Source organism: Marmota flaviventris, chromosome 3 (genome assembly GCF_047511675.1).
Source record: "Marmota flaviventris isolate mMarFla1 chromosome 3, mMarFla1.hap1, whole genome shotgun sequence".
Classification (NCBI taxonomy): domain Eukaryota; kingdom Metazoa; phylum Chordata; class Mammalia; order Rodentia; family Sciuridae; genus Marmota; species Marmota flaviventris.
Window position 1 is genome coordinate 87,062,776 of NC_092500.1, and position 21,145 is coordinate 87,083,920.

Below are 21,145 nucleotides of genomic sequence, written 5' to 3' on the forward strand. Positions count from 1 at the left end.
TCATTTGGGTGGCTGGAGAACTGAGACCATCATTGACAGCTTAGAATGGTACTGCATTATATGCACTTAATTCTTCTTGATATGTTACCCATACTTATTGTTAATGGGCTTGGTCACTTGGTATACTTACTGGTTAGGAGAGCAGTCTATGAAATACAGCAGACAAGAGTTTGAATCTTGGCTTATTTCCTCACTAGGAAATTATTTAATGATTTAATCTTTCTAAGCCTCAGTTTCCTTTCTAAAAAAGATGTTAATAATAGTACCTGCCTCGTAAGTTTGGTTTTAAATGTTGAATGAGATAATTATATGAACCGGGAACATTATGCGTGTCGTGATAAATAGTAAATATTAATAAATATTAATGATTGCAATATCCTATACAAAATAGGGGAAAGGGAGCAATTCCAATATAGCTCCAAAATGTGCAGTATCCATGCTATTTAGAGCATTTGTTTAATTGACTTGGGTTACAGTCTTTTAATTTCCATAATTTGTTGAACTACATGGGTTTGTGCCACAGTCTGGCTGGGCACAAAATCACGAGCCACCACACAGCTTGTAGATTCAAACAGCAACTCTTTATTCCCGAACTCACACCAGCCGTCTACCAACACGTTCTGGGGAAATCCACGTTCTCTGCCCAAATCCCTCTCCACTGGGCTTCTATCTCCAAAATATACTGTCTGAATCCCGTGAGAACTCAAGGGGAACTCAGGCAGCAGGATACGCCCTATTCCCAGCAGGAATAATCTTAAACCTTAAACCTGGAACCTAAACCGGGAACGCCCTAATCCGCCTTGGTCCTTGAACAAGGTCACCTACATTCAATGTCACTGCAACATGGGGTACGCTGGCAAGGAAATTGTCATACCTACTTGGCTAATGGCTCCCAGCAGGTTTGTAATGCCTAGTATGGATGCAGAATCAGTTATAAGGCAAATTCTCTTACATACACAAAAGGACATAAGTACTTGAATTTCGCATATTTTAAAAGAGCATAAGTGAGGAAATCTATCCTGTAAAGTTGTGGATTCAGATTAAAGATGTTATCACAGAAAAAATCTCTTTTTACTCATTAAATATGTATTCATGCACACTTTATGGTAGACTTTCTTTACATTTCTCCAGTTAACCAGAATAATATTACAGAAGCATTTTTTTTTTCAGAGAAAATGACCCAAAGAACAAGACTCTGTGAAATAGAGGACTTTTCAATGCAGAATTTCTCTCTTGGTTAGGGTGATAGAATGTGAAGAACTCATTTGCCTTTACTTCCTCTCTCTGTTATGCTGATGCTTTTAGGATATAATCATAATCAGAGTCAAACCTTAAAAATTCACCATGACTTTTAATTGAACCAATTATTTACATTTATATCTATCTATCTATGTATATATATATCATGTATATATATTTAAAATAACTTTCAAAATTTTAGAAAAAAATAATGGACCAAATGGGAGTATTTTGAAGTTATAATGGTGGGGTAAAGCAAGAAAAAAAATACAAATATTATTTTTCAGTGTCAGTCTTTCATATTATTCCAAAACATGATTAAAACACTAGATAAATATTCTGGATAATTTCATTTATAATTCTAGCAAAAATATGTAAAAATATTTTCATTTTTTACTATCCCTCCCCTTTATTACCCATTTCCCTGCCATTGCCTAGTTGCAGGACCTAGATCCAAATTGTTTGGTTTAGAAAACATTTTAAACCCACATATAATTCTTCAAATCACTGGTTCTCGTGACTTGAGTCACAGAGTTGCTCTGCTTACAATTAGAGCCACAGGAAGAGGCAGCGTGGAGGTGCTGATGCAGGGGAAGATGGTCAGAGCCACTGTTCTCTAGGAAGCACTATGTCAGGCACATTTTATTCTTTGGTTGTTCCTGTCTGGATTTCTCTTTCTCTTTTTCTCTTTATTTTTGTAAGGTAACCATACTTCATAATCTTTCTTTTTTAAATGAACAAATGGATATCCTCATTGAATACCTTACCTTAGTTCCCTTGTTAATAAAGAAGAGCACCATGATTCAGGTGGTTCTGACCAACTCTGACATCTTTCTCCCCCGGGACTATGCTACCTCTGATAAAGTCATGAACCCGATTCAGTCAGCCACCTGCGAATGTCATCCTTATTGCAATCTATTAATATTTTGTTGCTTCACCTTGCATTTTTGGTTTAATATTGGCTTTTATGATTGGCATCTTTCTATCTCTAAAACCTCTCAGTGTATGAAAACTCATATTTCCTTCTTTTTTAAATATCAGCAACAATTTCTAATGTAAATGTCCTAGTAGCAATGAGAGGATTATACATAGTCTTTTTATTTACAACTTGTAAGTCTTTTCTTCAGAACGGACTTCATTTTGCTCTTCATACCACCTTTTGATTTGGTAATCAAATTATGCCTAGTGACAGATGAAGATCAAGAAATTAGAAGTGCTTACTTTTTTAGGTATAACATAATGTTTTAGTCAGCTTTTTCTCTGCTGTGACTAAAAGATCTGACCAGAACTATTGCAAAGGACAAAAAGCTTATTTAGGGGCTCCTGGTTTCAGAGGTCTCAATCCATAGTACAGACTCATTCCTCAGGGCTCAAGATGAGCCTGTACATCATGGAGGAAGAGTATGACAGAGGGAAGCAGCTCACATAATGATCAGAGAGCAGAGAAAGAGATCTCCACTTCCCAGATACAAATGTATACCCCAAAGCCATTCCCCAATGCCCCACCTCCTCCAGCCTCACCCAACCTAACTTCAGTTCCCACCCAGTTCATCCCATCAGGTGAGTGATTCACTGATTGGGTTAAGGTTCTCATGACCCAATGATTTCTTCTGTAAACCTTCTTGCATTGTCTGTCATGTGAGATTTGGGGGACACCTTACATCCAAACCATAACACATAACAAAACTAGACTTCAAACTTCTAGCTAGAATTCATGATGACATAAAGGAAGACCATGGTAGAATTCAGAATTTTAGGTATTTATATCAAACGTATGAGCTTCACAGAAAATATTAGACCCATTTATTAGAATAGTGTACTGCTACTTTGGCATTGTAAATAGCTAAGCATAGTGTATGCTCAATAAATAAAAGCCTAAATTATTAGTAGTAATTCTATGCAAACATGTAAAATTTTTGCTGATATTGATTTTCTTGAAAAATCAGGCATTTACTATTATTTCTACCACTATCTGAGCTTCTTGAGACTTGACTATTTAGCCATAAAGTACTTTCTTTAAAAGAATTATTAATGCATGTCAATTGTTCATATTAATAGGGTTTAATGTGGTTTTTCCATATCTACATATAGCTTGAATGGATCTAATGTAGCCTCTCTTTTTCCAGCCCCACTCCTGCCCACCCTTCCCAATCTCTGATAGTTGCTATACTACTTTCTAATTGACATATTTTAGTTTTGACATATACTTGTTTTTTTCTTTCTGTGTGTGGCTTATTTCATTTTACATAATTTCCTCCTGGTCCTTCCATGTTTAGCAAATGGCAGGATTCCTCTGTCTCAAAGGTTCACTGTGTGTGTGTGTGTATGTGTGTGTGTGTCTGTGTGCATACACATATGCATGTAATCTTTTCTTTAACCATTAATATACTGATGGACAAATACAATGTCCAATATCTTCACTATTGTGAATAATGTTGCAAAGATTATAGGAGTGCAGATATCTTTATGAGATGGTAAGTTCATTTCCTTTGGGTATGTAAAAGAGATTGCTGGGTCATGTGATAGTTAAATTTTTAATTTCTTCAGTAACCTCCATCTTATTTTCTCTAATGGCTGCACCAGTCTGTATTTCCAGCAACAATGTACAAGGGATCTTTTTCTCCACACCCTTTACAACACTTTTTATCTCTAAAAAGAATGGCTAGGTATCTCATAGTGGTTTTATTTTGTATCTCCCTGGTGATAAGTTATATTGAGCACTTTTTCGTGTACCTGCTGGTCATTTTTATCTCATCTTTGGAAAAATGTTGAATCAAGTTCTTTGCCCATTTCTTAATATGTTTTTATATGTTTTCTTGCTATTGAGTTGGATGAGTTCTTTATAAATCTTGGAAGTTCTTTTTAAATCTTATCTGATATATGGCTTGCAAATATGTTTCCCATTCTGCAGGTTTCCAGTTCATTTTTTCAACTGTTTCCCTTCCTTTTTTATTTATTTTTTTGTTTAAATTTTTTTTTAGTTGTAGATGGATACAATACCTTTATTTACTTATTTATTTTTGTGGTGCTGAGGATTGAACCCAGTGCCTCACATGTGCTAAGCAAGCACCCTACCACTGAACTGCAACCACAGCCTCCTAAAGTGCTTCTCCTTTTCAAAAAATAAAGTAAATTTTTTTTTTAGTTGTAGATGGACAAATAATTTTATTTTATTCATTTATTTTTATGTTCTGATGAGGACCAAACCCAGTGCCTCACATACAGCTCTCTACCACTGAGCCCCCCAACTGCTTCCCTTTCTATGCAAAAAACAAAACAAAACAAAAAACCTTCATTTTGACATAGTTCCATTTATTTATTGTTCTTTTGTAGTCTGAGATTTCAATGTGATATCTAAAATATATTAACTTTTGCTGTTTTCTTTGAATAGTTTTCTGGTTTTAGGTCTTTTATTCATTTTGAGTTGATATTTGTGTTTCAGAGAAGAGTTTAATGTCATTCTTTTGCTCATGGCAATACAGTTTCTGCAGCATGATTATTGAGGATAATGTTGCATATTTTCCATGCAGTATTGCATTGATTGTCAAATATTAGTTTGAATTTATTTTGAGTTTTTTATTTAGTTATATTAGTCTATGAATCTATTTTTATTTCAATACCATATCATTTTGGTTACTGCAGTTTTGTAATATAACCTTAAACTGGGAAGTTTGATGCCTCCCACTTTTTTTTTCAGGATTGCTTTGGCCATTTGGTGTTTTTGGGGGGAGGGGAGGGATGTGTTTTTTTGGTGTATGGGTGTGGTTCCATCAAATTTTTTAAAGTTTTTTTTTTTTACTATTTCTATAAAGACTATCAGGAGGGTTTGATAGAGATTGTTATGAATCTCTATATTACCTTAGGTGGTGTGAACATTTTAACAATATTATTTTTTCCCATTCATGAGCATGAAATACATTTTCACTCATTTGTGTCCTCTTGAATTTCTTTCATCAACATCTTCTATTTTTTAGTGTCCAGGTCAGAAATCTCTATTATTGATTGTTAAGATAAATATCCCTGGTGGAGAAGATAAAATTATGTGTAAAACACATGTTAACACCAGGCATGGAATGAAAACGAAGGGCCAAAGATCAAGATATCAAAAACTGCCAACTCCTTCACAGCTACTTGATATTTCTACCATTTCCCTTCCTTTGTTTATTGAGTTGGAAGGTACTCATTCAAGAACTTCAGTTTTGTGGATATTTAGGAAAAGTACTTGAAATTCCATTTCTATTTCTTTTTATTTTTCCATCCTATCTACTTTGTATAAAAGTAGGCATGCAAATATGCTGGGAGATTGTAGGTCCTCTTGAGCTTTGAGAGAGAGATTCATTTTGGCAGACAGAAAGGCACAGGTTTGGATGGATTTATACCAGCTCCTCAAATTTGGGTGCTACTATGAACTGCCAAACTTCAGAATTTTCACATTTTTTTTATATACCAAGGTAGGTTTATACAGCCTATTAGTATAAGGAGTATTTTGGAAAACAGTTGACATTTGGCTACTGTTCTTTCATGTGCTGTTTTGTAGTCTTGACAGAAACTTGGTTTAACTTGCAGAAAGAAAGTGAAAGACAGAGAAAGGTATCTATACGAAATGCCCTGGGGAAAAGCAGTGCCCCTGTAAGGCAACATTTAGGCATTGAGTGTGACACTGCATTAACCTTTTTAATGGATGTATGTAATAAAGTGACATGTAAATGGAGCACAAGGGGAGATATGACACTTTATCTGGAAAAGGATGAAACAGTTGGTTGAATACTGGGCTATTATAGCAGTTTGCAAACCTTGGATAAACTCAGTCAGCGGTTGTATAATTGGTTATTCAATCCCGACCCTTGTTCACAGCTCAAAGCCAGGAACACTGAGACCTGTTGCCAATTTGAGTGAATATAGTGACTGTACTCGGCCGGGGCCTAACATTGGAGCCAGGCCTTTTCCTGTGGGCTGGTTTCCACCATGTCTGGGACTGGCTCGGTGACAGTGGGCCTTTTGTTGTGAAAGGCTGGCTGGTACTCCCCTCCTTTGCAAAATGTGTAACAGCTACACAAATATAAGAAAATAGGAAAAGGGACTTACTGTAGCCTTTCTCTTAGTAAGTTAATGTGGAGTTATTAGTTTTCCTTTCTAACCGCCCTCCCTTTTGGAGGGGAAAGTCTGAGTTAAGTAAACTTAAAGAATGATATAAAAGCTGCTTCTAGATAAGAATTGAACCTTGGTATTCCCTGATTAGAATATGATACGTTTGGAGAAATTTATAGTAATTTGATTCACAAAAATGGATTTCCAAGTGAGGTAGTTTTACTTTTTTCTTTTTCTCCTGTGAAAGTTCACGTACTGGGAAGACTGTTTTTACAGAATATCTTCATGAAGACTGAAAGTCATAGCATGTTTATAAACCTGTTATGTATTTAACTTTATGAAACAAAAGCACCCCACCTTCTCTGCCTAAATACATTGGATAGAGGCCAATAGACTAACCACTTACTGTTTCTAGTCTAGTAAAATTGGAGAAATAAATCAGTGAAGATTTTGATTTGAATTTGTGGGATTAAAAAAAATGCCCAGTTCCCTTACAGTGCCCAATTCATAAAGGAATCTTGAACAAGCTTGTAGTATTTGCCGGGTAGGTGCTGCTTACTGATAGGATGACAGTTCCCAGCTGCAGTCAATTATGCTTCCATTATTTCTGTTGTTTAAACATGCCTAAGAATACCGGTTCAGAGAATTTCACAAATCGTCTAAGTTTCAAAACAAAGTAAAGAGCATGTTAATAATGAAAAAAAAAATGCATTCTGAAATGAGAATTATTTCTGAGGTTTTTAATAATCTCTTTGCCACCCCCATCCCCTCCCTGATTCTACCTTACACACCCAGCATTTATAAAGTCTCTCACACACACAGCACATAGTGTTTGATTTAATGCAAGGGTTGCAATTCAATCACAGGCTGCTGAGGTCATATAATATAAGTGGCTACAGTACTTTTTGGCACACTTATAGCCTTGATAATTCAGGGGTTTATTTTTGTTAATTGAGTAGTCTCCTGCTGTGGTGGGGGGGGGGGAAGCTACTGTGTCAGTAAAAATAATTTGGGGGCTGGAAGGTGGTGGTCTGTGGGGAGAGGAGGAGACTTTCTGCAGTGGGCAAGGAAAAGGCAAGAGGTATTTCTGAAATCATGAGAGCACAAAGGAAGAAGCAGCAAATTGATTTTGAATAGAAAATTAATCATTGAAAAAGGACTAGCTATTGTGTGGCAAACATAAAAATAGAGGGAGCATTTAACTTGAAATATATGAGAAAAAGTACTATAGGAACTCCAACAGAGGCCTTTAATGGAAAATACACCCAGCCATCTCATTACAAGTACATCCCTGGGAGCCAAGTGTTATGAGCATTAGTAAGAAGGTGGTATTATAAAAAATTGATTATAATCAAGCTTAATGTATTTAGGCTTAATAAATGTATTGTATGGCAGTGGTGAGTACCATGGCATCACAGAGACCTCTTAGCTGTGGCTTGTTCATCAGGATTGTATTTCGTCATGTTGATCTTCAGAGGCCTTTCCTTCCTGGTGGGAAAATAGGAATTTATATCTGCAAGGAGAAGATCACAGAGTTGTCCAGTGGCCCCTATTAACCCCAGAAAATACAATACAGCAGATACCTTATCATCTTAATCTCCCAAATATTTTTTCTGGTTTATTTTATAATGCAATATTGTATATAACAAACAGATGTCTCCCCTAGGTCACTGTTTGTAATTTAGTAAATTGTAGGTGTCCAACTGGAGAGCCTTGAGCTGCTGGTGAAAGAATGAACGCTTGAGATGCCTCATTAATTTAATGTAGGTAAGAGGCTGGTGGGCTTAAAGGATTTGGTAGTAGCCCCATAGAGAACTACCTAAATGTAATTCACATAGTGTGGAATAAACTTTTTTCCCTTCTCATTTTTTCTCCTCCATGCTGTGAAATCTCACTGATCATTATTTTGTAGGCACTATTTGTGTCACAACAAAACAGAAAGGCTGAAATATGTATGAAAATAAGAGTTTCAATTAAACTCCAATCAAATCTTTTTTTTTTTTTTTTAAGGTGCTGGTTTTTAGTTTTTATACAGCTTTGTTTGGCATGGAACTCTTCACATTTTCAGAATTTGGCTTTGCTGCTTTATAATTTCAGCAAGTGCTGCGCTATAAGCCGAATGATTTGCTGAGAGAAAAAAAGAGAAATAAATAACTCAAGGTTTACATCTAGAATTATGGGATGAAATAATAAATTGACACCTACTGTAAAATGGGAAAACCTGCTAGATTATGTATGTATTTAATGTAATTTATATATCTTGAAAACACTCTTGTGAAGAATTTAATCCTGTCATTATATAAAGTAATTTCTCTTTTGTTCTTTGGTAGCTACCATGGAACAATGATGTTTTTCTTTCTTTCTTTAGAAATGGAATACTTCCTTTATTTATTTTTAATCTCATAAGTGATATATTTTAAGTAGATACCACATTTTTCAGTGTCAACTCCTATCAAGTAAAAAGATTAATTTTGATGATTGCAAATGTATTGCAATGACTTGCAATTTTTAGTTTACCAAATCTTTTGCATTAAATTATTTATCTAGTCAGCTTGGGGATTTGTCTTAGTGGTAGAGCATTTGCCTGAAATGTGTGAGGTTCTGGGCTCAATCCCCAGCATCAAAGAAACAAAATAAAATAAAAATTAAGCTTTGTGCAATTTAGTTTATGAGCAGCTACTACACTTGGAATTATTTATTTGGGATGTCTGTAATTAACTGAAGAAATCAGGTCCTATTATTGGAATACTTTGTAAGAATGATTCAAAATATAGTTCCGTAATTTATATTAATTATTAGCCATGTTTTATGTGACTCTTCCTCCTAGCATTATAAGAATTATTCCAATTTTATTAAGGACACTAAAGTCATTTGAAACCTTCATATTCATTCTGGTGTTCACTTGGGGTGGGAGATCTAATGTCCTGTAACAGATACCCTGCGGGAGAAAACACTTTGACTCTCTGTGAGAACTGTGATAGCAGGTTCATAAGGGTTTTCATAGCCCTCAGAGAAAACCCCCAGAGGTGTAAACACCTTTGAGTTTCTAACATGTGCAATGCAGACTTTCGGGGCTTTAAAATAGACCATTCCCAAGTTTGTAAAAGCTTGCTCTCTGACCCCCAGGTCAGAAAATTGGGTGGTCTTCATTTTTACTGGATCCTACCCATCCTTTTGAAATGAAATACTGATCTATACCTTAATTTTTAAACTGCTGATAATTCACTATATTTTACCAAAATTCCTGTATTGTTTTAAATGGGCTTTATTTTAATTTATTTTTTGTCGTTTGAACAATTTTGTTCTTTTAAAGCAGAGACTCATTAGGAAAGCAAAGAATATTAGTCAGAGTGTGGGAGCAACTTTTGAGTCCTTCCCACCACTACCTGCTTTTTTTTTTTTTCCTTAGATATCTTTCATGTGAGGAGTTGAGATCAAATTATATGGCTCATATAAATATTATATGTCAGTTATACTGAATTTGTGTTAATGTCAAAGAGATCTAGGCCACATCTACAGATCAGCATCTGTATCACTTTATTACATGCATGAGCATCAAGCTGTTCAAGGCTTACTCCTGGAAAGCAGAAACAGGAGCAAGAAGGAACATTCAGCAGTTCCCTTTCTCTTCCCTACACCTTCCTCCCCACTATGTGATTATTCTCAAACACTATGTGCCACAGTTTCCTCTCATTAGATCTGAGACATGAGTCTATGGAGGTTACCAACCAATTTTTTTTAACAGTATATGAAGAATAAGCAGTAAAAATGTTGCTAACTATACAAATCCCCATTTATTCTGTTCAAGGTAAAGACTGAGTATTTTATTTTCTACTATAACATACTTTCCAGTATAAATAATTTGTAGTCCTGCCATGCCCTTAAAGGCTTTGCACAGAGAATTCTCCAAATGAGAAGTCCTTTATCTCATCCATTCTTCTCTGATTCACCAGATTGCTTGTAACATTGTTCTACCATTCTCCTTCTGACTTGCCCCCAGTTCAGTTCTCATCTCAGAGATGACGCCCTTGTCAGTTGGTAGACACCTCAGGAATTCCTCTTTTCTCTTTGTCATTTACATAGGCACATATATATACCTCGTACACGTATAATACATTATGTTGTAGAATATGTGTTGCCCAACACCATAGTAAAAAAGAATACATGTGTTTGTAATCTGTAAGCACATGATTCATTAGCCCTTATTTTAAAATCTTAAACAAAATTTTGATTACTATATACCAGTAAATCAACATCTTCATTTTTTCTATGTAATAGCATTTATATATATTTAGACATAAATATATATATAGCATTTATATATATAAAATTCCATATTACTTTATGGAACTGCTACCCTAGTAGCATTTGTGGGGAAAAAAAAATCTATCCACACATTCATTTACTATCCTTTCCTATATTAATTCAAGCAAGGCATTATCTCTAATTCTGATTCAATAAATGAGAGATGAAGAGAGCAACTCAGTGACACTGTGGCTATTTGAGTTGAAGGTTTTAGAGTCTGGACACAATCTAGACTCTTCCCACAAAATGATTGGTCTCTTGAGGAGTAAAGGCTCTCAGTCTCAGTGCCTATCCCAGCATTACAGAAAATGGTTAGGTCAATGAATGAATAAATGGAAAGGGTACAATACTTTCTGATTTTATGTGTGTATGCACATGTGCCTGTTGTATGTGAATTGTGCAAAATAAAGAAAATGGCAGTATCCATATGTGGTATATATTGCATCTATTTTTAGAGTACTTTGATAGCTTTCATAGTGCATTATGCCATTAAAGAAAATATAATAGTTTTGTACAATCATTCTATCGTACAAAATTATATAAATGGATCAATAAATTTTACATGTCTAATTTGACATTGGCTACCTATATATTTAAATTAAAAAACTTTGGTAACACACAAAAGGTAAAAAAAAAAAATGGCTTTTACTATTTATCCATATTTTGATCTTTTAAAAATTTTGGGGTCTTTTTTATATTCTTTATCTTGTTCCTTCTTAAATGAAAATATCTTTTTAAAAAAACCTTACAGGTTAGGTTTTCGTTATTCTGTGGTTCTGTACTCTTGGAAGACATAGCATAACTAACTACAGGTTACATTGTGATTAGATTATGTATAAACTCGTGAATGTGAAATGCCATTTTAGAAATAAAACTATTGTATTTTCTCATCTAAAATTACTCTACAAATGACACAATCCAAAATTCATGAAAAGGTTATGAGAGACCAAATATAACAAGTTGTTAAGGCAGATGGACTACTGTGGTTGAGAAGGCTATGTGCAAATTTTGATATATGATTTCAAGCAAATCAGAGAATATTTTTCTCGGATTTTAAATCCGATTGTATTATTAGAACATAAAAAATATAATTTGAATTACAACTAGCTTTTCAGCTCAACAGTTCTATTACCTGCATATCACGAACTCTGATTTATCATATGAATCATGTCAGTTTTTATTGTTCCTATCTTTTCAGGCATCTGGCAGGCTGAGATTGCGATTTGTGTTCACATATGTTGTGATAGAGAAGATTCAGGATGTGTAGTGGTTTAGCATCAGGCTGTATGCGCTTTAATTCTCACTTCCAGTGGTAAAACATTCTGTCATATTTTTAAAGTATTGGACTTCTTATTCTAATGTATGTTAAGTGCTTTTCTATTTCTATGCTTTTTTTATGTCCTTTCTCTTTTCTACCATCCAATTTTACAATTTTGAACGAACAAAAAATTCTACGAGTATCTTTAATTTTCATTTTTAGCATCTTCTAGATATGTATTTAAATGATTATGTGTGTGTACTCTTTGTGGTAGGGTAGTTGTATCATTTATAACACAAAAACATTTCCATTAATTCTCATTTTAGATATGTCAATAGGGATGTGTAACTTATTTAGAACTATGTGTTGTCATCTTTTGATGTACAAATTGGCTACTAGGGATGCATTATCAACAACTTTCCTCCAAATTTTTTTTCTTTCAAGTTGCTTTTGCTTTTCTTTCCTATCCCTCTTTCCTTAGTAACACTCTTGCTTCCTCCTCTCCACTCTCACTCTTTCATTGTAACATGGCTAGAACTTGATTCACATCTCTCCACCCACACATTGCTGACATCATAAATTATTTGGATCCAAATGGACAATATTCATTAGCTGTGCACTTTACTGAAAGAGCCTTGCACAAGAGTGCTGCACTCTCCCGTTTTTATTAAAAGTTAAAATGCTTTAGCTGTCAGGGGGGTTGGGGTGAGTTGGCCAAGAGAGAGCACATGGCTACACTGCTAATAAATAAAAATAATAACTATTACTATTGGTTCAGTGGCCCTGGGAAGAGAGCACTACAAAGCTATTTGTTGTTCCCTTTCACTTGTCAAATGCACTGGCTTTTTAAAAGCTTTAGGTATCATTGAAGACCTAATAGAACATTTGGAAAGTTAGAAAGACAACTGATTAAAAAAAAAAAGCATAGATTAGTTTTTTGTTTATTTGTTTATGTGTGTGTTTGTATGTGTGCACCCATGAGCACACACTGTTCTGGGATATCCCATGCAGTAACCCACAAGAGGATACCTTCCCTGTAGGTCATATTACAGCATCCCTTCATTTGTCACATCAGGAAGAAAACTAATAGCAGGTAATTATCGTAAAAAATGGATACAGGTGGAGCTATTGCCCATCAAATAAACTTTCGATTTCTGGGTAGTTTTAAGGACAGGTAAAGTAAAACACATCTAGATATATTTTATTTGATTATTTTAAATAGCTCTCTGGAATTGTTGTGTACTAAGTAGGAGTTGTAATGTTGATTAACATTTTTAGATGTTTTGTATCCAGCATTGTTTTAAGTGCCTGCCATAAATAAATTCTCACAGCAAGCATGAAATAAAGGCAGTTACGATTCTTTTTTCTGGGGAGTAAATTGAACTATAGAGTTTAAATTACTTGTCAAAGATCACAAAACTACTAAGTGATGGAGTCAGGTTTTCTGATATCAAATTGTTTTTTTTTTATATTTATTAGTAAAACATGAAGGAGATTTTGTATGTGAGGACTAACTCAGTGCAATTATTTGTTGAAATGGTATCTTCAAATGACTGGTGATACTTTCTCTGGGATCTAATATTTGAAACATAAACAAAATAATGAGTGTTAGTCTAGACAAGAAATATAGTTACTTTTTGAGTGATGGAGTAGGTGAAATGGTCATTTCTTCTATCAGTCACAAATTAAGTCTATCTTTTCATGGAGATTTTTGAGTAGAAAATATAGAGCTGTCTTGTCAGGTGTAACCCCAGGGTTATTGGTCGGTAGCCCATATGCCATAGTGATGATGATATATTTAATCATGTGATGAAAAAATAGTCTTCTAAAATGTGGTACAATTTTGGGGGATGACAGAACAGGTGTGTTCCTTGTATGAGCTGGTATGATAAGAAAGCTTAAGTAGTGACTAATGAATTAGGTATTGCATATCCCCCAAACTGATTGCACATTAAAGTTTTTATAACTTGAGTCAATCAAAGAATTTTTTTCCCCTGTTACAAGTTCTTATTAACTTTCAAGTGGAAACAAACAAGTATTTTGGCAACACTAAAAACTAAAGTATTTCCAGAGCTTAGTTCCCTTCAGGATAATTACATATAAAAGTAAGGCTTATTGAAATCCTAATGCTTTGGAATTTCAGATGTGTTTCTGTTGTGTGGTGTGGTGTGTATAATTTTTAAACATTTCCTGGAAGAACTTGACATTTCCAGTGGCTGACTAGCCACAGTGGTTGGTGAAGGAGACTCTTTTAGGGCCTTCTGGTCTACAGCACACAAGTAACTTTCCAGAAGTCTGAGTCTGTTACTTATGCGCATTGTTTAATATTTGCCCCCAAACATTGTGTTGATGTTATTGTCAACATGAATTGAACGTTTACTGATATGTGATTTCCTGTTTACCCCAATTTTCCTCTCAAAAATAATCTTATGATCCTGAATTGAATAATTAAAAGAATAATACATTGAATTATAAATAGCTTTTTTGAAGAAAACCATTTGGCTAAATAAACTAGCTTGCATTTATTCTTCACTTTCATGGTATGATCGGATGAAAGCTTTCAGGAGTAGAAGACAGAGTTATCAGTTCCTAATTCCAGCAGAGATTATTGAGTTAATAGTACCTAATTATAACAGAATTACCTATCATATAATTACCAACTAAAACTAGAAGAGGTGAATAAAATGGAGCTAAATTTTCATTTTTCAGAGAGTTTGGTTCATTATTAAAGAAATTTGTGGTGGTCTGTGTGCTCAGCTCAGTGGTAGTGTGTGTACTTAACATGTTCATGGCCCTGGGTTTAATTCCCAGCATTTAAAAAAAAAAAAAGAAAGAAAAATTTTAAAAAATCATTGTGGTACTGGATTGTGATACATTGAAGAGAACACTCACTGAATAGGGAATTATGCTTCAAGTCCTGCCTTTACCTTTAAATAGACTTGTGATTTTGAGCAAGTTATTTAAACTTTCTAATTCATCATTTTCCAGTCTGTAAAATGAAGAGTTTGGTCTAGACCAGCTATTGGGCAAAATAGTCATTTCCAATGCTAATTGCCTTGGTAAAATATTTAAAGAATACTGTATAATCCATAACTCACTTAAAGATTGGCAATCTGTTAGCACCTAAAAAGATCTAATTCTTGTAGAAAAGAAATTCAAATTTGTTTAGTGTAAATTAGATTTACATGGCAATGGAATGTTTATTTTGTTTTGGTTTTAGTTTTACATAGCCAAACCATTTATGTTCTATTTATGTCGATAAATGTTTTAGTAAATTAATTTTATGATTTCGCTTATCTAAATGATATCTAAAGATCTTCATAGTTCTAAAATTCTGATTCTATTGCATGAATAATATACATATGCTTTTACTTCTTGACTTCAAAAAAGGTATTGGTATATTTTGAAATTTAGCTATATTATTGTTCCTTCCAAATGACAACTCCCATTCCTAAATGCGCACACTATCGCGTGTCTAGAATAACACAGCTTAGTTTAAGCTACAAAATTAAAGTATAAACAGTGATACATTTGGTATGAACTAACTCCTGGCACTTTTTTGAAAAGTCAAATATCCTACATACATATTTTTTGCTTGTTCGATTTTTCAATGAGCTCTGCCACAGCAGCTCAAGGGAGATTAGGGGGAAAAAAAAAACCCTACATAAACACAAAGCAAAAACCTGAGCTTGTGTGTAAAGCTACTGCACTGGAGCGAATGTGGTTTAATTCTTGGCACTGGCAGCTTGTTGGAGAATTACAATATGTTGGCATGAGTCTCTAGGTCTCATTGTTCCAGATGAGGGAGTCAGTCTTAAGAGTGTTTGGCACTGAAGGGAAAACAGAGTGAGAGTTATAGGGAATGAACAGGCCCTAAAGAGGCAGGATGCTGTTGTAACAATGGCTGGCACAGTTGGGGGGCCAGTTCACTGGTGGGGATTGCCATAGGCATTGATGTGGAGAAGCATATGTGAGCAAAAGAATCAAGAGCAAGAAAGGAAAAGCAAGCAAATATATCAAAAGGGTCCTGGTGGCAGAAACAAAGTAATCTGATTTGACTCATCTTAATATTAATATGTTGGCTGATGAAGGATACCATTCATTTATCCTCAATTTAGACTATTTTTTTAAAAAACATTTATTTTCTCCTTTTAAGTATACACATTTAACTTTTCCCTAAGACATCTTTGAATTAACAGGACCTGGTTGTGCATTCCATCTGTTCTACTTTCCAACTAGATGATGTGGAGCAGAGCACATTTCCCAGGCTTAGTTTCCTCATCGACAAAATGGATATGACTAGACATGCTACTGACAAGGGTATTGTACTGGGCAGCACTCTGCAAACTGAACCCTATGCAAAAAGGCAGTGATAATTGACTTTTACACTTGTTTTAATATAGGGAGCCCTTGCTCCTATTTTGGAGATAATCATAATACTCCAATATTTGGAATAATGAACTCTCAATAGAAAGGAATATTAGGAAAATTTTTAAAAGTTTAAAAACACTACACATTTTATTTGATATAAAAATAAAAGATCCATGGGGCTGGGACTCAGTGGTAGTGCACTTGCCTCACATGTGTGGGGCACTGGGTTCGATCCTCAGCACCACATAAAAATAAATTAATATTGTGTCCACCTACAAGTAAAAAAAAAAAAAAATAGAAGAAACAAAAAGATTCAGAGTTTGAACACTTGCAAATACCTGTTCTTGAGACTTATCAAATTCATAGTATAAAACACAATATCTCTTTTTTAAAACCTCATTTTAGAAAATTAAATATTAATTAATAGATGACTATTATCCCTTTTTACTCCATATATAATGAAGTGGCACTAGCACTTTACAAAATTGTGATAAATTTCACTTTATTTGATTCACACATTAACAAATAGGTGTATTGTAAATATTGGGATTTTGCCATTTGGTCTTTTACATTTCCAATTGTGAATTTCCTATGAGATATTTACTGTTTTTTCAGAAGTTCGGCCATTGCTATATAGCCATTCATTGTGCTCATTATTGTGAGATAAATTTATAGCATTTCTTTGGGAACCACCAATGGAAAAAAACTGACACTGTAGCCTTGATAAGACACTGGATGTGGATTCGCTGAAGGTCTTTATTTTACAGAAATACAGACAGAAAGATAAAGTCATGTGCATAGAATCTCCCCACCCCCTAGGGCTAATTCCTCAGCTGGCCAGTGTCAAAGTCTTGGGGAGAGCCCAAGGTGTCTAACGTGGAGGCCGATATTCCTTCCACTACATAAAGAAAACTGCTATTTCATTGTATATCTCTGTTATATGGTCATAGGTTTTCATTAAGTTGTCGAGAATTCTAAAGTGCAAAGTCCTGTAGTTGAACTATATTCTGAGGATAATGAAAGTGTGAAAATCCTTGCCTTTAACCATAGCTGTCATACTGTGTTTACTTCATCCATTCAGTAGAGTTAATAACAATAGTTTTTGCTACTATTCATATATATATATATATATATATTTTTAATAGATGAAATGCGGGAATGTGCATGTGCAAAGATTTTGTGGTCCAGTCAGCTGAATTTAGCCTCTATATTGGGCAAGTCATCATATCTCCCTAAACTCTTGGTTTAAGAGGTGAAACAGAAGCATCAATATTTAATGCAGAGGATTATTGTGAGAAGTTTGAGATACCCTGTGTGAAGGATCTGGTGCACTGCTTAGCACTTAGTCTTGGAAATAGTAGGTTTCATTATCATTTCCTTGTGGATTCGAGATAGGAATTTGTAGGCTAGAATACTTAGTTCAGGACCTTAAATCTTCCCATACATTTTGTGAAAACTCAGACCAGTCATTTTTTTTTTTTTTCCCTGTGGGTATCCTTTTTTTAACCTATAAAAAAGATATGACAACACACTCTTAAGTCTTCAGTTGGTTGCTGTGATTAAATGAGAGAAGGACAGGTCAAAATATCTAGCATAGTTCCTGGCAGACAAGCTGTTCAATAACTGTATTTGAACCTGAATTTAATCCAAATTACAAGTATTAGTGTCTTTATTCATCCACAGACAAGAAAACCCTGAGTCAGATATGTTTCTCATTTTATATTTTACAAATAACTTGGTCCTAAAGAAGTTATTCATTTTTCTGTAGTGTGTACTAAAAGTCAGGTACTTGAAAAAAGTGGCTCTGTACAGGAATCTCATATCTTTATGCTCCTTAATAAAGAGGCCAGGAATGTTCTGTAGGTCTCAGAAATCTAGCTGCTGTTTCTTTAACTCTGCAACTTAGACAGAAGACTTCTGTTTCTTTATGAGCACACTACAGTGAATATTTTGTCTAGCTGCAGGGGAAAAGCTTTGTCATGGACTTTACAGACAATAGCCTTAAAAGTAAAATGGTCTGCTTTTGGTGCAGGGAGGTTCAGGGGCCTATTGTTAGTGCACAATGGATTTCTATTGCTGCATTCCTGCTTTGCAAAGGTTTGTTAGCTTTTAATGACTGACAGTACTCAATTGCAAATACCATATTGGCTGTGCCCTGTTTATATGCTACTCAAGAATTTTTGTAGAGTGCTGGAAAAAAGAAACAGTGGTGTTTGTTTGACCTGCTCTGATAAGGTTTAAGAAATGATTTTGCTCACAAAGTATATACTGGGAATGTAGAAAGGTTGAAAATCCTTGCAGAATTATTTCAAAGTTACTTCTAAAGCTTCGGTGAACAGAAATATTGATTACAGTACAATGATATTTACTTTGTTACTCAGAATTACCATTATTATTTTTGAGACAATATGATATACAAGTAGGGATATTTCAAGAAAATGTAAACGTAAATTTCTCAGGACCTTTTTTTTTTTTTACCTTAAACATGAAAAATGGAAATTTTTGTTACAAAGGACAAAAAATACTTTTCTACATTCCATAGGTGAAGCTGCACATAGTATTGGTGTTATGTGTGTATATATTTGACCACATGTAAGAAGTATATAAAACAGTAATCAGAGCTTTTCATCATTTCAACTTCTACCAATTATGAAATCTGGGGAAGAAGTATTCCATATTCTTTGCTCTGTGCAAACTCCACTTAGGTTTGTGATTCTTGTAGCTGGTGGTTGGAAGATGGGACCCTGAACAAAGTAGTGGCACCAGCCAAAGATGATGATGAAGATTCCTTACAATGCCTTTTACTATGGGGAGAATTAACCAGTTTCTAATAATCTTAAGGTCTCTAGGACAGAAGGTCCCTTTGATAAGTTAACATGTACTCCCTTTATGTTCCTCCTAGGGGGTAAACAAATGCCTAAGCAAACACAAATACACATAAACACCAATGTGGAGAATGGCAGTGCATGTCTTAGATCTAGATAATAAGTGTGGGTATTGTTATTTAGATGGAGCATACTGGGACACTTATCTTTTAGTACACTCCATTTTCTAACTGAAAGCAGTGCTAATGGTGGGATTGAAAGCCATTGTAATTGTGTACCCATCTAAATGCTGACAGGAATATACAATTACATTGTTTGGAACTGAGTTTAATGTCTGGGAGTTTTATCAGCATTTATATTTACTTATACATTAAAATCCAACACAAAAGGAGAGGTCAAAAACCATGTGATCTATAGAAACAAATACCAGACTGAAGCTTAACCTTGCTTTCTAAAACGTGTGTCCTGTCCCAATACAGGGCATTTTAAAAGAGTGTGATACAAATCCGAAATACAAAAATAATAGGTTTCCATTATAGACATTGCTCACTTCTCTAAATTTTCCACTCTTTTTAAAGCTTCTTTTATATCAACTTTTTTTTTTTTTAAATGTTCGTGGCACTGGCAAATCTTACCACAGTGTGCTTCCACCACGCGATGTTAAACACATATTATAAAGTGGATGTAATTGTAAACACACAGAGGGATATAATTACATGTAGCAGATTTAAGAGCTAATTCTTTGCCTTTTTTTTTTACTCTGCATTTTATCAACATAATTATTTTTTGACTGCAGACTAACACTCTGAAATTGACAAGCATCCATTATAGCAAGAATTTGTTCACCAAATTGAAAAACAATGAACTGCAGGTTTATATGTACCCATTGTCATCAAGAATTAGTATGGCTTTGTTCCGCAAGAGGAAAAAGCTAATGATTTTGAAACAGCAGGTGACAAAACACATCCCTTTTCTTCCTCCCCTGTTATCAGTTTGTTGATGAAGTCATTATGAGCTGGGGCCAAGATAGGGATGGCCTTATTTTTAGCAGATAGCTATTTAACTGAGCCCCATTGTAAAGACAGTTATGTTGATTTGCTTACATTTTTTTTCTTTATTTAGAAACCCCCAGTATTGAAAAGCTACTCTCAAAGGACTGGAAAGACAAGCTTCTTGCAATGGGATCAGGGAACTTTGGCGAAATAAAAGGTAATATGTGTATAATTATTTTGACCCAAACTGTACAGAAATGAAGCTGATATTAAGGAATATTAATAGTGATAAAGTATATCTTCCTCCACCCCCATCTTTGCCATGCATTTTCTGTGTTAGATCTTTCTAGCTCAAAGGGGAATGTTATCAGTGTTCTTATTTCTCTTTGTTAGTGCCTTTAGTGGTAGGTTGTTTTTAATAGAATAACCCCATTATATATTTAACATGCTTAAGTTCTCCTTATTTTTTTTTAAACTTAAGTGATTTGTTTCATAAGCTGGACTATACCTACAGCAAGGTTAAAAGATATATCTTATAGCATGATTTTATACACTCTATATATTGAAAGTATGCATGCACATGTTTTGCATTTGAAACCAGAAATGATGAATGGAATGGGGATGGCATAATACAAAGTTGTTTTGCATTACAAGGCCAATATTTTTGCTTTTGTTTTATTTGAAACAGCAATTATACACAAGGTAGAAAGATTCTTTATGGACTATGGAAGATACCAAATATCCATATTTTAATAAATTTCCACTAACACCAAGAGGAGAAGATTTAGTTTCTTTATATAGAAATAGAAGGAAATGATCCTTTCAATGAATTTCAAAGCATATTTTCTCACAACCTGATAGACAAGCTATAGTTTCCTGCTCATTGCCAACAGGACACTTAACCAAATCTAATTTCTAAAGTAGGATTAATTTTGAGAAAGTCAAGATAGTTGATCATCTATATATATATTTGGTACTGGGGATTGAGCTCAGGGGCACCTGACCACTGAGCAACATCTCCAGCCCTATTTTGTATTTTATTTAGAGACAGGGTGTCACTGAGTTGC

The 21,145-nt window shown here is 34.5% G+C and overlaps 1 protein-coding gene across 23 annotated transcripts in view; it reads left to right on the plus strand.

Annotated features, from left to right (window-relative positions):
* Nucleotides 1-21,145, plus strand: part of Sox5 (SRY-box transcription factor 5) — a 960,217-nt gene that overhangs the window by 730,953 nt on the left and 208,119 nt on the right. For all 23 annotated transcript variants that reach the window (XM_071610082.1, XM_071610083.1, XM_071610079.1 and 20 more), the window contains one exon: nucleotides 20,209-20,295. In XM_071610082.1, the coding sequence (XP_071466183.1) occupies nucleotides 20,209-20,295 (87 nt within the window). The remainder of the gene's footprint in view (nucleotides 1-20,208; nucleotides 20,296-21,145) is intronic.